This window comes from Calonectris borealis, chromosome 2 (genome assembly GCF_964195595.1).
Source record: "Calonectris borealis chromosome 2, bCalBor7.hap1.2, whole genome shotgun sequence".
Lineage (NCBI taxonomy): Eukaryota > Metazoa > Chordata > Aves > Procellariiformes > Procellariidae > Calonectris > Calonectris borealis.
In genome coordinates, this window is record NC_134313.1 from 53862712 (window position 1) to 53881024 (window position 18313).

An 18313-nucleotide genomic window follows, 5' to 3' on the forward strand; every position below is an offset into this window, starting at 1 on the left:
TTTATTCATGACACTTGCAACATAACTTTCTGATTCCTGCTGAAAGATCCTTCTCAGATGCTTCTGTGTACGTTCACATTCTACAAGCGTTAGAAGTGGTTCCTACAAAATTCAAAGAAAAAGGATTTGTCAAAGTGCTGTTAAAGAAGCACTGAAGTGTTTGTATTGGGCCTTTAGCTGCGGAACTCCTTCTTTGAAATACTTCGTTTTTCAGTTGGCTAACATGACCTTCTTTATACAATTGAAGTGTTTTGAGTTCCAGACCTCCCTATTTTTACATCAACATCAGACCTTCTTGGTGATATGTCTGTAAGTTAAAACCACTACCTATTCTAGCTTGCAGAGAGCGAGTGTTAAGCTCTGCCCTGTTTCAGCTAGCGGCTGCTTACAGAATTCTCCCAGACCCTCAGATGAGAGGCAATGCAAACAAGGGCCATATTGAAAATGCTTGGTTACCACAGTTTGGAACCTGGGGTTTGCTACAGATACCTCACAGTTGGTTTCTGGTCTCTTTGCATTTCACTTTGCCTCCCTATTAGCAGAACTGCAGGAAATCTACAGGGCAAGGTCAAGAACGTTCTTGGTGCCATGTTTGAGTCAAACACCGGTAGCATTTGAATGTTATTCAGGTGTCTCGCAAAACACACCTGTTTGTAAATCTATTCCACAACTTGTTCTGTTGATAGCTAAGGCTGCTTAACTCCTGTTGTTCCAGAATTTATTCTCCAGGTTGCTGTCAGACTTTTGGCAGTGTCCATGAATGGAAGTGACTGTGCCGAGGCACAAGTCATGTAGTTTTATTCTGCTCTGGATTATCTGAAATACTGCATCGTTTTCCTGTCAGAATACCTCCAGCAGCCTTTTCTGGGTGTCTTCTAGAAATGGAGATTATTCTATTCTTGCATCCTCCGATGATTAAAATTTTAAACTTTTGATAAGTGCAGCTTCTGCAGTGAAAGGCTGTTATCTGAGCTTCTTTAGGCATGCCCAGGACAGGCATACTTAGTTCCCTCAAGATATTTTAGGCAGTTACTCCATTCATACTTTCCTAGTTTGAATAATAGTTCTCGCACTTTGAAGGAATTTGAGCTACACATGGATGCCTCTGTCATGAAATGAGTCATGCTGATAAGATTCCTTAAACTAGCTGAGGTTCAAACCAGTGAGACACAGTAGTGAGGGGCCATGTTGACTTACATGTGTATTCTGTTGGCTGAACTGTACTGCATCTGAAACAAGCTGGCTGGTAGTCAGCCTCCTCGGGTGCTTCTGTTCCAAATTCTCCTGTGCTTTCAGTTTTGGGGTTGGTGGGAGGTATGCAACCTCAAATATAGGCATGCCCAGATTAACTTATATTAAAGGGAAAGCAAAATTGCATTAGCAGTGCAATTGGATTGATGCCTGAGTTGTTATAACTTGAGCTGCTGCATTTCTCACTCAAATGTCAGTAGCACGGACGTTTTTATGCTCTCCGAGTCATTTGGCTTAAGTTAGAAAGGGGTGAGTGTGGAAAACTCATTTGAGAAGGAACAGTTGAGTTATACCTCAAGCTAACGCTAAAATGGGTTAGACATATTTTTATCTGGAACTTCATTTCATCCCAAGTGGAGATGATAAAAATATCCTCCAAAACCCACTGTGGAACAGAACTACTGTCAGAAGATTTTTTTTTATATGTTCACAACAGGATATTGAGGCTGTTGTACATAACTTTTCTTCTGTGAGGTTAAATTGTTCGTTTACCAAGACTTGTATACAGTGTGATAACTGAATTCCATTGCAGTCAGAATTTGCATTTGTTATAGTAGTCATCTTAAGGCCTTGCTCTTGTCTCTGAAAGGCAGAGGTGCATACTTCAAAGACAAAGAAGGCATTATCTTTCTGTTGAAGTAGATCAAAGGAATTCAAGCACAGACTCTTTTTCTTCAGTGGGGAAAATCACAAGAGGCTCACACCATTACAATTTAGTACCTATTTAAGCTGATCAGGCTTTCTATTAAAGAATCCTGGCTGAGGGGCTGAAAGCCCTTTTAGTTGGGGAAAAACACCTTTTGTGGCTTTTTTAGATGCATTTCAGTAATTGAGAAGTACAACTGAGGCACACAGCTTGCGCAACACATTTCTAAAACACTATTCTATAAACTTGTTCCGGTAACTTTCATATTCAGGTTTTGAGGTCAGACTTCAAGTCCTGTGTAATGAGAAGGTTCAACCTCCTCTTGTAGGAGGAGTAAACACCATTTACTTAAATTGTCAGTATCAGCATTGTGCAGAAACCCATTCAGTTACCTACCAGTAACTGGAATTCAAGATGTACTGTTCATGTATTCACTCTTGCTTTTCTGTCCTTTACCTTGCTTCTGGGTCGTATTATACCTGAATCTGGAGCTTAATATAGACGGAGCAGTCAGTCTACCTCTTCTTAATCCTCCTCAGTACCTTATACCTTTTAATAAGTTGTTTCTAAAACATTTGAAACTGCAGGGGAGGGAACTGCCACAGCTGTCACTGAGCTTATGAACAGTTTTAACAAAGACGTTGGACTGACACCTCCCAGTGAAAAGCAACAGGCAGTGAATTCTACAGGCTTGAACTCACTGGCAAGTGCTTAGGTTAGAGATGTTTTATCTTAACTGGCCTGTGGGTTACAAAACATTTTTTTCTGAATAGCTTGCTTTGTTTTTCCTGTCATATGAAATGTTCATAATTCTGTGTGATTGCGAGCAAGCACTGGAAAGGTGTCTGTGTACTTTAGGTTGAGAACAACATCCTTGGGCTTTTTGGGGCAGGAGCGCAGACACGGCAGGCATACTCAGCATTTGTGAATTCTCTTGGAAACGGGACCTGCAGTCCACTCCTGCTCTAAAACTCACAGTGCCTTCCCAGTAACTCTTACTTGTTCCCCAGAATTCCATGTGTTCTGGAGTACTCCACTGTTTCAGTCGCATGGGATAGGTATAATATATTAATATGCAGATTTTGAGCAAGAACTTTTAAAACACTTGGGGAAAAAACTAATCGACACATTAGCAAATGTCTCTGTTCTTTAACTTCTTTACCACTCTGGAAAAAACTGTATGGTTTGACCTTTAAAGTGACACGTAGCAAAAGGATGTCCATTTTTTTTCTCTTCGTCTGCAAGCCTTTGCGTTACTGTCTCAGAGTATTCCTAGATTTGGTATGTATACCAGACCTCTGTTTCTGCTGATTCATTTTGGCTCGTTATTTTACCAGCCCATTAAATTGAAATTGTAAGAAATAGTTAACTGTGCTGTGAGAATCTCTTTTAGCCTACCTTCTAGTAGTTTGGTGTGAAGTACCAGTGAGTCCTGCAGGTCTCTAGAACTAGAGAAGTTGTTTACAGCTTTATCAATAAGTGATAGATTCTGCACTCTAGGAGTTTCTTGGTGATACAGTAATTTTCATAGTAACAGGCCAGTAGCAACTGAAATTTGTGAGTTTGTGTACAGATAGACTTCCAGCATCATCATAAGCATTTTAGGGTGCTCCAGAGACAATACACAGTCTCTGCAGCCTGTAGCATTGCACAGCTGTCAGTAGTATAGCTGCCTGCATGATGATTTAAATATCTCCTGATATTAGTTTAAAAACCTTTAACTTACTCAGGCTTTTTATGTCATATGGAGTACAGTAGGATAAATGTTGGTTTTTGAAATGCAATTTTAATTTGGTTTTACCCTTTCTTTCCCCAGTATGTTGTGGTGAGCAGTAAAAAGATACTGTTCTACAATGATGAAAAGGACAAGGACCAGTCTAATCCATCCATGGTACTAGATATAGAGTAAGTAAAGTTACTGTTAGTTTTGGATACAAATTGGCAAGAGAGCATTGTGTGTGAGAAAACTGATAACAAATCTAGAAGCTTGGAATCAAAATTCCATAAATAATCTTTAATTTCCCATACTAGTTGGAAAATATCTGTTTATGTGTATTGCAGGGAGCTGTTAACAGAAGATACTACTTTTTCTTTGTTCTACTATTGCTAAAAGAGTTAAATACACAATAGTGTGGCACTGTCTGTAGTCACTGGTCTGAATTTACAGAAATGAAGAACCTTGCCTCATTATGACAGAGAAGAGTCAGAGACAGTGGAACCATATTATGCTATCTCTTTTTATGATTCAGTGTAATGACTGTTTTTTCCAATTGTTTCAACAGCTGCTTTCTAAAGCAGGGCATGATAGTTGTGGAATAAATAGGGAACTGGCTGTCTGATTTTAGGTCTCATCCCCTTGCTTCCCCCTTTTTCTTGCTGTCTGAGAAGGGATCAGTGTTGATCAAGTCCAAAGCATTTCTAACTTTTCCAGATGGTTTTTGTTTAGTGACAAAATAAATGAATTGTGATCCCTTTACATTGATTATACATGAGGAAAATATCATGTCAGATATCACTGAAGCCCATCGCTGATACATGACTGAGTGTGATGTTTGAACAGCTGATCGACATTATGGGACATTATAGAGTAGTAACTGAAAAAAGGTTTTAAAATTCATGAATAGGTCTATCAGTGACTAACAAATACAGTGGTTTGGAAGGAATCTCAAGCTCAGGAAGTGCTTAAGCTGCCAATTGCTCGTAACCAGGAAAAGAGTTATTTTCTCTTGAGCTGTTCCTTATTCTCTTTTCATAAACATCTGTTACGACAACTGTTGAAAACAGGATGTTGGGATAGATGGACTTACAGTCTTGACCTAGTATAAGATGATGTTTGTTCCCATTTTAATAGTATTTTCAACAGCTGGTGCCCCAGATTGCCTTTTTTGATGTTCCAGCATGGATTGTTTATCAACTGATAACATGGTTTAGTAAAAAAATTAGTGAGTAGTACTATACTTCATATGGTTACTTCCATCCAGGGTTATCAATAAGCTTTTCTAGCAATAATCAGTTAGACTTCCCAGTGTTCTGAGGAAGAATTTGAAAGCCTTTTTCACAAGTGTATTTGCCATGATGGATCTTGAACCCATTGTAAGATAACCCTCTTTCCATGCTATGAAATGTTTTGGTCTTACTTGGGTAGACAAGATATATATGGTTTATGAATTAATTCCTAAAATCATATTGCAGCCTTGAAGTATGTCGTATTGCTTGTATAATCAAGATTTATAGGAACTTCAAAGCACTTTGATAACTGTTTTAAAAACATACATAGCCTTTTAGTATTTTCTGATTCATGTTTCTTCTAATCTAGTAAGCTGTTCCATGTCCGGCCTGTAACTCAAGGAGATGTATATAGAGCTGAAACTGAAGAAATTCCTAAAATATTCCAGGTAAAAAGAAGTGTTTTCTCATTTCTATTTAACTCTCTTGAAAAAGTTTGCTGGCGTCTTTGAAAAGTATATAAAAATAGGTAGTGCTTCAACAATAACACAGCAGTATTCTTTTTCAGATTCTCTATGCTAATGAGGGGGAGTGCAGGAAGGATTTGGAGGTAGAACCAGTACAGCCGGCAGAGAAGACGAATTTTCTAAATCACAAAGGCCATGAATTTATTCCAACATTATACCACTTTCCAGCCAACTGTGAGGCCTGTGCCAAACCTCTCTGGCATGTCTTTAAACCCCCTGCTGCCCTAGAATGTCGAAGATGCCATGTGAAGTGCCATAGAGACCACTTGGATAAAAAGGAAGAATTAATTGCACCATGCAAAGGTATACTTCTGGTTTTTTGCTTTCTGTGTTCTCCGTGTGTTTAGCCAGACCTAAACTATCGAAGGCAAATAAAAGCACTTTAGAAGTTTTCTACTCTTCAGTTTTATGATTTTAGATGAGGAAGGTGCTATTAAAATAATAGGCTGTTAACATTGCTTATGAACAGCCTTTGGTGGTGTAACTGATGTGGCTCTGCTGAGGGCCCTGAGAGCACAAGGGTGCCTAGGGGTTTGTGCCCAAGAACTGGGCAGCTCCTTGGCTCCCAGACCATTTTCTCTCTTACACATGGCCCCCATTAGGGACAATGCAGTGGCCGCATCACCAAGCTGCGCTAAGACCTTGAAGAGTGGTTCTTCAGCCACTTCACAGATTGGAGTAAAGGTTTCCTGTCTGTGCTCCTGTGGAGTATTTGGGGTACGTACTCTGGAAATCAGCCATAAGGCACCCACACAACTTTCCAGCTTATTAAGACTGCAATTAGTATAAGTTTTCTCATTTCTTGAATATTAATGTTAGAATTAAGAATTTTAATGCAAAGCAACAAATATTGAAACAAACTATATTCATAATTTCCCTTGCTGTTTGTTGACTTCCAAAAATATATAAACAATTCCAATACAAGTATGTATATAGATGCCATTGTTCTTTCCAGTGGCACACCTGGTATGTCATAATTCTTATTCTGATAACAAGTCCTAGTTTTCACTGAATCATCTTCCTCCTTTTACTTATAGTGAGTTACGATGTAACTTCAGCAAGAGATATGTTGTTATTGGCACCCTGTCAAGATGAACAGAAGAAGTGGGTGACTCATTTAGTAAAGAAGATTCCTAAGACGCCACCATCTACTTTTGTTCGTGCTTCTCCTAGAACTATGTCTACAAGATCCTCAGCAAATCAGTCATTCCGAAAAGTTGTTAAAAATACTTCTGGAAAAACCAGGTGAGAAACTACAAAAGCTACGGATCTTTCTAACTAAAAAAATCTCTGTTTATAAATCTTATTTAATGTGAAATTGTGAAATAGTTCCATAGTTATGACTGTTGAACTGCTGATCTAAATCTTTGCTCAAATCCTGAAGGAAGGAACAGACAAAATTCTCCTGCTATTGTGGTAAATTTGTCAGTTCTTCAGATTTGGAAAGGTACTGTAGGGATAGCAGTGCCTGGCCTGCTGATGCATGTGAGGGCGCTGGTTGCATTTTTTCCTGTTTAAAGGCAAAGCTCAGTAGATATATTAGCAATGGCATTTAACTGCAAGGATGATCCGCATAGTCATTTCTGGATTGACTCATCGAGCCTGCGTAAGCTAGAAGTCTTCTGCAGATGGGGGTGAAATGAGAAACTTGCAGATTCTCAGACTGTTGTTACGCCATTTCTTTTGGTGTGAGGCAACTTAAATATTAATTGCATTCTTTCTCCCTGTTTGCTTATTCCCTGTCTTCTCTTGTCCCAGCAGTTGTTTTTGTAAGCAGTTTGTGACCCTGTGCATTAACCAGGACAAGAGATTTAAAATACGCTTTTTTAATGCTAGGTTACTGTAAGCTGATTTTTAACTTGCATTAGCTTCCTCATACAGTATGCATGTTCCTTTCCCCCAAAATAACCAATTGGGTCGACAATATGAAGTTGAAACTAGTGTCTTAGTAGAGAAACGGTCTTGCTAGATTGGCAGTGCTACCAAAATAAATGTCCTGCAAACATTCCTTGCATGAAGTACAATAAAAATAAACCTTTGCATGTAAAGAGACACTGGGTATATCGTGAGACATCCTCCTGCAGAGAGTAGGGAAAAAATCTGAAGGATACAGAGGGTGCTGATTTTCTTGTCCCCATAGTTAACACTAAAACAAAAGCGATCATAGTTTTGAGATACTAATATATTCAGTGAAGGCCCTCAAGATAATCTCATCCAGGAAAATGACTTTAGGCCTCAAATACAAAGCTGTCAATGTAAAAAACAGTGATCTTGCAGGCAGTATTGTGTTAGAGAGAATAATCAATGCAACAGCACGAGGAGGAGGACATAAAAAGAAATCTGTGACCAGCAGTTAAGAACATGTAGCTGTGCTAGAGTATTTGGGGGAGAAGCCATATTCACAAACACTAAACAAAGTCTCAGTTTGCCAGTTACAGTTCAAATGGCAGGAACGTAACTGAATCACGATGCGATTTTATGTTTTTCAACACTGGCACTTAGGCAAGCCGAAGTGGGCAGTTTTTACTTACAATCTTCACTGTAAAAATCTGTTGAAAACAAGGGTGGGTGCAGTAGAAAAGCACACTGTGATAAACCTGAGTTAAGAAGAATGACTATAAAATCAGAGTTTGCTTACTAAATAGTAGCATTTTCAGTAAAGACAAATCGGTAATTGCTAATTTCAGGGGGATCAGTCATGTTTGCTATGTACTTATGTGGTATGTACTTGTACAACAGAATCTTGTTAAACTGTTTGTCTTGTCTACAAAATGTCCATTTCTCCCAACTTTCAAAAGCTTTTATAAAGCTTCACAGTGTTTCCAAACTTATTTTTCCTTCAGTCCTCAATTTGCCAAGATTTACTGAAAAATATTAGACCCCTCCATAGGCTTTAGCCAGATCTTTTAGGACTTTTGGATATAAATTACACCTGCTGATTTTAAAATATGCATCATTAATCACTGTTGTTTAACACCATCTTTATTTACAGTAGGATTGTTGAAGAAGTACTTGTGTTCTGTGGTTGAGAAAAATATGAAGTGCTCTTATGTAGCATATGATACATTTATTTGAACAATAATCAGAGTTCTAGAAACTAGTTACTAAAGGCAGATCTTTTAAACAGGCAGATAAAGATAATAGAAGTACATAGAACTGGTTAAAGAGCTGTGTTACTGATTAGGAAGATTTTTCAGTGAGTCTTGGACCGCCTAAGACTGAAACAAAAAGCGTATCATGTTGATACTTAAAAGGATTAGGTGGAATTTGGTACTGAATGGTCATCCCACCATAAATTCTGGAAAAAAAAACCTAGAACTGATAACGTACAATTCATTAATACAGTTTTAAAAGTTTTTAAAATGTGAAACACTGAAATAATGCTAGTCAACACTGCTTACTGAAAAAGGTGTCAAATTAACTGAGAATCTTTTGATGAGGTAGCATTCTTGGACAGTAAAAAAAAAAAAAACAAAACCAAAAGCAAACAAACAATAAAAACAACAAAACCACCAACTTCCCCAAAACTAACCAACCAGCCAGCCAATGGCGCTGGAAAGAATTATTTTAATACACCATTTACATGCATCTTTAAGCTGTATTAACTGGAGTAATCTAAAACAACACTTGGAAGGTCATAGTCCTGATTGTACATTGTAGAAATCATCTTCTGTTATTGAATATACAGATTCTTCCCTCCCCCCACCAAACCTATGTAGAGTTCACTTTGTAAAGATAGTGCATACTTCTTTATTTCATATTTAGATACTTAAAGTTGTAGACTTTAAGACTGTTTGAATTGTATTCTGAGTATGCTTTCCTTTCCATTTTTCCTTGCGAGGTCCTCTGGTAGCTGTAATAACTAGATTTTTTTTAAGTTCTGTTGCAATGTTTGTTTCCAATTTTTGGGAGGGTCTTCAGATGAGCTGTACTGCAGTTACTGTAATATACCTCATGCTAGGGTGTGAAGGGGGAATTTACATGTGCACGCACACACAGAATTAAAAAAAAAAGGGGGGGGAGGTTAAAAACCTACTATAGGCAAAACAGCTCTGGTATTCAGATCTCTCATAACTGTTAGCTTTTCAATAGAATTTTTTTTTTCAGCATAACCATGTGATTTCTCAGGTTTTTCATTTCAAGACCTTAATTTCTTTCCAGGCATTTTAGAGCTAATTGGAAAAGCACAAAAGATATTAACTTTTTTCCAGGCGTTTTAGAGCTAATTGGAAAAGCATAGAAGCTTTCATCCATACTCTTTTATGGGAGCAAATCCATTTTCTTAAATCAATTCATTGATTCTTTTTCACCCTATTTTAATAGAAATGCTGGTTTGGGGTTGCCTTTAGCAAGAAAAAGTTTGCAGCTAATCTCTCACAGAATGAACAGATTTACATATTTGAAAATTTACAGTAGCTCTTAAAGGAATGGATCTGTTTGGGGAGATCAGTTATTCAGACAATTTCTGTTATTAATCCTATTGGCATTTGTCGTGTTAGAGAATCATAGAAATACGCAAGTAGTGAATGGGAACTTTTTTTAAAAATGAGAAAAACACCATCTTTCAAGCTCTTTTTTTAAGATCCTAGAGATACAATGAGCCTAAGATCTCACCAGCACCAGAAGGAGGAGAGCTGCACATTCCTGCGCTTTATCTTGTGCCAGCTCATGCTTCACAGATTACCACAGTAAACTGATCTATTTTCCAGCAGAGAATAATCCAGGAATGTTTTCACTAAAGAAAAGCCAAAAAACCCAAAGCGTAACAACAAAAAAACCCCAACCCTAACCCCACAAAAGAAAAGCATGTGGTTTTCTGTTGGGTTAGGAAGTTGCAATGGTTTATGGAAGAGTCCAGAAAGCACCAGATCTGTCTCAAGAATGGAAGGAGGAAGGGTGAAGATGGTCTTCTTGCACTAGTGAACTATCAGGTCGGATCAGCTGTTCAGAATACATTTTCTCCATCTGCCTTACTGTATGGCCTTTGTTCACACCTTTCTCCATCACCCAACGGGATCTTCCAGGTTCTTGGGAAGAAATAAAGCTCTTAAGTTCTCTGGCAATTCAGAAGTTAATACCCGCGTTGTATCTTACTTCTTTAACATCTTGAATTTTTCTAAGACTGTGATGTGAATCGAACAGTTAACATTTATATCACTCTTCTAGACTGAGCCCAAATTCATCAGTGCGTTTGATGACATAATTGATATTTGACCATGGAAATCTTGCTTCTTAATGATGTTTGATACTGACATAGCTTCTTAGAACATATAATTAATTTACAGCAAACTCTGTTTTAATGCCACGTATTGTAGGCACTGAGTATGGAGGAAGCAGCATATTGAGCATAAGCAATTCAGAGAGGCACAGTTCTTGACCAGCAAGAGTGCTAGGTATGTGCGTGCTGCTGGCCTGTCGTGCTGTGTGGAGACATGTGCAGGAGGCAGGGGGGGAGTTCCCGCACCTCACTGATGCTTGAGGAGCTGCTTGGGCGCGCTTCGTCCCCATCAGACAGCTGCCACTGGGTAGACTGGTATGTAGTGGGGCTTGCGTGGCACTTGCAGAGCAACACGAGCCAACAATGAAAAGATTCAGAGTTACACTGAGCAAATAAGGATTAGAAAAAGGTCAGATAAGAACTCCTCTTTCAAGCTATTCTGCTGTGGATGTTTTTTGACTTTCTCAGACAAATTTGATGTTAGTTGTGTCTATGAAGTAGACAATCACTGCTGTGATGTAGCCCACCTGTGCCCTGTTATCACTACATGTTCCATCCTGTATGTTTAGAAAGAAGAGGCATTGGATTTATTTTAGGCAAATTCACTTCTGATGTACCAGATGTTTAAATTTAGATTATTAAATAAATCTACAATGGATCTTATACACTGAACACTTAACTGGTGATTGCACAGTAGCTGAGCTAATCTGACAGCCTGCTGCTACTCAAGGGGGAAGATTTTCCCTCTCTGTCTGCCTTCCCTGCTTTTTTGTCATTGAATCCTGGGTAAATGCTTGAAATGATCCATTTTGGACCCTTCCATGAAGGTCCATAATTCAGTTTCCTGACTGTGAAAAAAGATGTTACTTTGCTTAGCTATTGAGTGGAATCAGCCCACTGAGAAGTGCGGTGATTGCCAAGTCTGAGGACGGGTAAGTAGAAGGGTGCACCCTGGGGTCAGGAAGGTGATAGAGGAACAGCGGGCCCTTTTCCTTTCAGGAGGCAGCGAGTTGTTAGATCAGCTTCTCTGAACTCAAGACACTGCACCCTGCAGTTCTCATCCTGACTTCTTTACCTAGACGTGGGAGTAAGAGAAGCAGTGATGAGTTTTATGGGATATACGCGTTTAGCTTTTTCTAAGTATCTGAAAATTCTTCTCTTGTCAGACTGTATAGCAGAACTTGATCTCGGTGATGGAATCCTACCATGTAAGCAGGCATTAACTGTTTTGTCGAATGGATACAGACTTTAACACATGCTTTAAGACATTGTAGTACATTTCATTTAGGGTCTTATCCACCTTTCTTTGCAGTTGGTAGACAGCACTTCATTGACTTCATCGAGAGGTGCATCAGACCCATTAAAAGGAGCTTCATGTATAAGTTCATCTTAAGTTCTATTCCTCATTTTAGTAACTTATCACTAGTAAATATGAATCAGAACTTCGTGATGAACTTGCTAGCATTTGCAGTACTGCTTCTAGATCTGAAACTACATAGTTTACAGTGTGCTAACTTATACACATTGTATCAGCACAGTTGAGGTGTTTTGTTTTAATATATTTGGACTTGGGCACCTGATCAAGTTAATGCAGGGTTAAAAAAAAAAAACCCAACCAACCAAAACTCCTGTGCATCAGATGCGCTCTGGCAACTTCATGTGCGTGCTCTTAGCCCTATAGAGAGCCTTTTCTTGTCCTGCAGCTGTCACCTTGCATTTGCCATGAGTACACCCATGATTGTTTACTCTTAATCATTTACTTGTAAAGCTGCAGTAACATTATCATCTGTCTGACCTCTGTGTTCATTTAATGTTGTTTGAAATTAAGAACAGTTTGTGGAAGATTGTGTAGGTATGATCTTAGTATTGTACCATGTCAATTGAAAAAATATTTTGTTAACGTAAAATATTTTCTTCACTGAAGCTCTTGGCAAACATGCACTAGTGTTATGAAGCTAATTTTTATATTTGTTATTAATTGTCTGTTTTCTCCTTTGTTCCAGCTAACCACACGTACAGTGCTTAATGGAATCTCATGGGATGCGGTCTGAGAAACAGGGCTTTTTTTTAACCACACAGAGCAGTGCAGACGGGCTGTTGTTCCTTTCAACATAACTATCACAGGCTTCAGGGTTAAGATTGCTATTACTGTCTCCTCCTTGCTTTGGCACAAAAGCACGCTGAGGGTGTTTAATTGCGGGTTTGCCTAAAGGTAGATTAGATTAATTATTACTATGTAATGCAAGTTAAAGCAAATAAAGCTTAGCTAGGTGTATAAAAAAAGGTGCTGCCTTTTTGGATTTAAAAAAAAAGCCTGTCAATCATGATGAAATGCAGCCAACTTTCTTCATATCAGTGAAAGAAAAGGACTGTTTACCCTGTGAAGGGGATATTTATGTCAAGATGAGCATACGAAACGGAGTAGAGGAGGAAGGTTTCTCAGTGAGAAGGACTGCAATTGCTTTCAAGACTCAGTTGTGCTCTTGAAGACTGCAGAACTAGCTTAAAAATGAAGCCTTATCACTTGAACTTCAGTGCCTTCACTGCAGAGTTCTTAACAGCCTTAATGCTAACCACCCACTATGGAATGGATCAAAGTGTTAAATATTTTGCATTATGCTTTACAAAATACTGATTCAGCAGGTTTGTAAAGAGGGGAAAACAAGTAATTGCCTTTAATCTATGCATTTTTGCCAAGCCATACTGAATTATTTTACTATTAGAGGCATTAGAAACTAACAGTAAAAAGAACCACCAAGTTTGGAAGCATATTTTGGGGTACATCATTTCTATAACTGTATAATGTATTGCCTTACAATTTTAAGTGATAACATACCTTAAGTTAACAAACATTTAAGAAATATATGCACTGTTTGAAATGTAAATTATTATTAGAACACTTTTACTGGGTTTTACATTGTCCTTTTAGTGCCTTAATTTGAGATAATTGTATTATTGCCATGTCAATAAATGTAGAAATCTAAAACTAAACAAAGGAAACCTCTAAAAAACTATTGCATATCAGTGGTTTTTACTGAATTTTAATTGGTTGAAGTATTGTAGATGCTAGATGCATTTTCTAAATTAAGTACAATCTTTGAATGAGAATTCCTCTTACAAAGACAGACTGATTCTGTTTCATAAGCCAAGAGATGTGTAGGCAATGCAAAAAAAAAAAAAGCATATAACACAGAAGCTCTGGGTAATTCAGGAATTCCAGTAAATGCTGTCAGACTCTTGCTTTGTAGCAGGAATACATTCATGGTATGGGCAGTATGGTTTTATTTTATTTTATTTCTTAACCAAATACCTCCTCAGTAATTTATAATGGCTTTGCAGTTGTGTATTAAATAAGAAGCACTGGAAAACTGATTCGTCCTTAGGACGATTTGCATGTTTCAAGTGGTATTGAAAGCCGCACTGATGGATATGTAATAATAAACATATCTGTTATTAATATGGTAATGACTCTGTGCTCATTTAATGAGAAATAAAGTAATTTATGGAAAGACCCTTTTGAAAACGACTGGCATGGTGTTTTCTCCTGATTGCAGCTTACATGTTCTTCTAAGCATTCAGACATTGCAGCAGCTTCTAGTACAAGGTGCATTTGCAAGATAACGCCTAGGGGACTCTGAAACATTTTTTTACTATTCTACATGAATAAGTAAATACCATATTAAATTTTTTTTTCATTCCCTTATTCTCATGGCCTACTGTAGTAGCCTAATTTATATTTATTGTTCAACTGCCACCCTGAGCTTGCCTTGTGATTGCTTCATCCTTCATGATGCAGGTTTGGAGCTTCAGAAATCCCACTTATTTGGGGGGAGGGAACCCTGTTCAAAAGACAAAAAACTGTGGGGTAGTTTTTGTTGGGGGGGGGTTTTGCATTTGGGTGGTTTTTTTTTTTTTGAACAGCCTGTGCATCCCACAGCTGTCCATCAATCTCCCTGGGTAATGCACCAAGGTCTGTAGAACAATGGAATGGTTAAGGACAAATTACATGCAAATGATTGTATGTCCTTTGAAGGTCACAGAGCTGTGAAGTATTGATAAATAGAAGTAGGTGATGTGGTAATTGCAGAGAGTTCCTCAATGTTGAGCTTGCGGTATCAGCAATGTCAGCAATGGATGGAGCGCACTAAAGACTACCTTCCAGATCGCCAGTCACATTGACTGTTAGCTTGCAAAGCAATATAAGGAATAATTACAACTTGCTTTAATCTCCTATCACATACCCAGAGGGGAAATAATATAGCAAGATGATTAAACGTATCTTACTTAAATACATACATTATTACAAGAAATTCAGAGCAATAGAAAAGGCCTGTGGTCATGTCATTCTCCAGACCCAGATTAGGTTTTGGATTGCTTTTCTGCTTTCCTTTACGTGTAACTGGCTACCTCTACAGGCTCAAAAACTCTTGCTTGAATAATTTCCTAATCAGAAAAAAAGTCGTATCTTGTAGTTCCGTATTTTATGAATCTGAAAAATAGCATAAAAACTGTTATGAATAGATAATGACTGGTGGGAAGAGGGAAGGATTGTGGAAAAAATGGGTTTGCTCTACAGATTGGCACATACTATCATTTCCATAGCTTTTTATCAATGCTGAAATTCTGCAATTCTTTTTAAATGCTGATTTTGCTTGGGAAAGACGCAGGAGACCTAATGAAGTGTAAAATTACATTGACTTGAATGTCTGGGATAAGTTGCAACTAACATGCTGTAATAATAAAGTCTAGACATGCAAATTACAGGTTGTGTGTTCTGGTATACTGATGTTGGCAGTTGTTTACTGTAAGCAAGGTACCTATCTACAGGAATACTTTGAATAACAAATTCAGCCAAAGGTTTCTACTGCTAGGAAAAGTAATGCCGACGATCTCAACTGTGCAAACAGATATTTCAGGGAAAAAAACGTTACTAAACTTTTAGCAAGCATCAGCTTTACTATCCAGAAAAAAATCATCAGTGTGCTGCTATGTTCACTACAGCTCCGCTTTTTCTGGCTCCTGCCTTCTTGTTTTGCTTAGCTTTTACCCTTGTCACTAATGATTCCTCTTACAAGAATATTTTGCCTACACTCATCTAATACAGTGCCAGAGAGTCATCAAGAGATGTGAATGTATAAGCTACAAAGGGCTAGCATAAATCAACCTGGCTTCGTTCATATTGATGAAGCTGTAGTTTTACATGCTGATTGAGAAATCAGGAAGCCTAGATTCTTATGTGATCATTTTGTGTTGATTTGCCTCCACCTTTTCTCCATTTTCTATTACTGTGGTAGGTTGAAAGTTCATTAACATTGGTAGAATGCCAAAATCTGCTTTTTCATTCCTTCTCAAGCCTCCCTACTCCTGCTGAAGGAAACAGGAAAAGAAAATGGTAAGAGCAGCTAACTCTAGCAAAACAGCCTGGGTAATAAGAAAAGGATTCTGCCTCTCCCACAAGCAGGATTTAGCAGCAGCCACCCAGGCTGTAGCCAGAAGCAAGTCAGCAATCGTGGAGTTCCCATGAGAGGAGGGGCAGCAGGTGCTCAGCTTCCCTCTGAGCTGGTGAACCTACTGGGAAGTTTTTATGTACTAGTTACAGACATAAAAAATGCAAATAGAGTTTTGTTCTTTTTCCTTCCCCCAGATGTATATCTATAGTGACCCAGAGTGTAAAGAGTTGAAAACCGCTGAAATGGGGGATATTGTGTATGTTAAAACATCTGGATTGCTACGTTTTTCTTTACCCTGCCATTCCATTTTGTGTATCACCTATTATTAGAAATCACACCCTATTGATACTGCATTTTTCAGCTTGTACTTGCTGTGAGATAGGGATCAAACATAGCAGTGGCTTTCAGGCTGGGAGTGCCTGGGCTGTGCCATACCGCAGGCCCCTAAGTCAGCTCTAGAAGCCAACCCTAACCCTAACTGCACAGGGCAGCCATGGTCATCTCCGTCTGGGCCTCGCTCAGCCCTGTGCGGTGCTGGGAAGATCGTGCACACCAGCGTTTTGTTCAAATACCTTGTTTCTGTTCCTCGTTTCCTGGGTGCTCATTTGGAGACAGTCAAGGTTTGCAGCGCAGGGAAGTGGAATGCTTACCTTTATCATGAAAAGAGAACTTTTCTTTAAACATGTAAAGCACTGTAACTTATCAGGACACTGGAAAATCAGACCTAAAGCACTTAGAACTAGGATTATTTTGAGTTTAATACGCATGGCAATTATCTGTAAGACAGATATGTGATTTGATCCTACCTGCGCTGTGAATACACACTCATTAAAATGTTTAAAGCCTGAAGATACATAGAAAGAACATTATGTTTCCCATAGAAAATAAAATGGATGTTAATAAATGCACCTGTCAATATACTGGATAACACATCTTCCCCTTTAAAGAAACAAGAAATGTAAATGCAGTATTCTATCGCAGGCATCACAAAGGCACCTAAAGCACGCCTTGCAAAGGGGCTTGCCTTGCTTCCCCACACCTTCTGCTGTGTCGCAGCACCTGCTTGTACCATCTGAGGGTACACTTACTGCTTGTGCTCCTCAGAACTGAGCCACAGGAGATTTCGTAGAGTAAAAGCCTTTTGTAAACAGATCTGGGCTTCCTCTGACCCATCTTCCAGCGTTAATAAATCCTGCCAGGCCTGTTGGCCTGCATGCAGTATTATGCTAACGACACAGCCCCAGCTTTTGGATCCAAGCTGGCTTGTATCCGGCCAGCTCAGAGTGGGAAGCAGCTGGCTGGGGTGGCCCTGCAAAGGCCCCAGAGACACAGCCGGGGCAGGCAGTTCTGCTGTCCCCGCGCCCCCACGACCAAGCCCAGGGTTCCCTCGGGGCTTGTCTTCACTAAGAAAAAAAGATGCATTTAATAACGTTCAACCAATCTTTCACAATTTTAATGTCGTCAATGCAATCTTCACATTTATACATCAGGTTGCACTCTTTGTCTCGGTACTCCTTACATCGGTTTGTGTAAGATTCAAAGAAACTAGCATCTATTGATCCCCTCCTTAAGGAAAAAGGCACGAAGCCGTTAAGGCAGGAAGAGGCCTACGCAATCTCAGAGGAGAGAAGAGAGAGGTAGCGGTTCTTCACCTTGCGGAAGTGGAGAAGAGTTTTCCTGCAGATCCAAACCCCGGTTCTTCTCTTTCAGCACAGCACCCTCTAGTGCCTTTGCAAAATCCTGGAAACAAACGGCCTGCGATTGCCCGAGACCTGATCCTCCAAGGGTTACTCTAAAGGCGAGGATGTATTCAGTGCAGCTTCAGACTGTGGAGCATTCGATTTTCATTTAGGAGTCACGAATAAATGGCCTCTATATAGGTCATTGTTGGTATTAAGAACAAATGGCTCGACTGGAGATATCCCACACTTAAACTCACAGGCAGACGGCTGGGAGTCTGCAGGATCTCACCCTAGGACTGGATTACAGCTTTTCTAGAAAGCTCCTTTAAGCAAGTCAAAGTAACAGAAGATTCATCACCCCTGCTGGTAAACTTTAACAATGCTTAAATCGCCTTAGTAATTGGAAACTCCATCTGAATTTAAGCTCCAGCTTAATTTCAACATACCACTCATTGGAGCTTCTCTGTGAAATGTAATCCTTGTTCCCCCAAACTTCCTTTTCACGTCTGGGAGCCTACACTGGACAACAAAATCAACTTTTGTTCTTCTTCTCCATGACAAACTGAAAAGACTGAAATTTCTAAGCCTTCCAT

At 39.0% G+C, this 18313-nt stretch overlaps 1 protein-coding gene across 4 annotated transcripts in view; it reads left to right on the top strand.

Annotated features, from left to right (window-relative positions):
- ROCK1 (Rho associated coiled-coil containing protein kinase 1) overlaps window positions 1-14111 on the top strand; it is a 93818-nt gene extending 79707 nt beyond the window's left edge. For 2 of the 4 annotated variants that reach the window (XM_075142010.1, XM_075142014.1), the window contains 5 exons: window positions 3714-3802; window positions 5214-5292; window positions 5412-5673; window positions 6408-6615; window positions 10686-10766. In XM_075142010.1, coding sequence (XP_074998111.1) covers window positions 3714-3802; window positions 5214-5292; window positions 5412-5673; window positions 6408-6615; window positions 10686-10692 — 645 coding nt within the window. In that variant the 3' untranslated portion in view covers window positions 10693-10766. Of the gene's footprint in view, window positions 1-3713; window positions 3803-5213; window positions 5293-5411; window positions 5674-5972; window positions 6088-6407; window positions 6616-10685; window positions 10767-12591 lie in introns of those variants that run through there. The other 2 variants (XM_075142011.1, XM_075142013.1) reach the window with 2 other exon arrangements.
- The last annotated feature ends 4202 nt before the right edge of the window (window positions 14112-18313 follow it).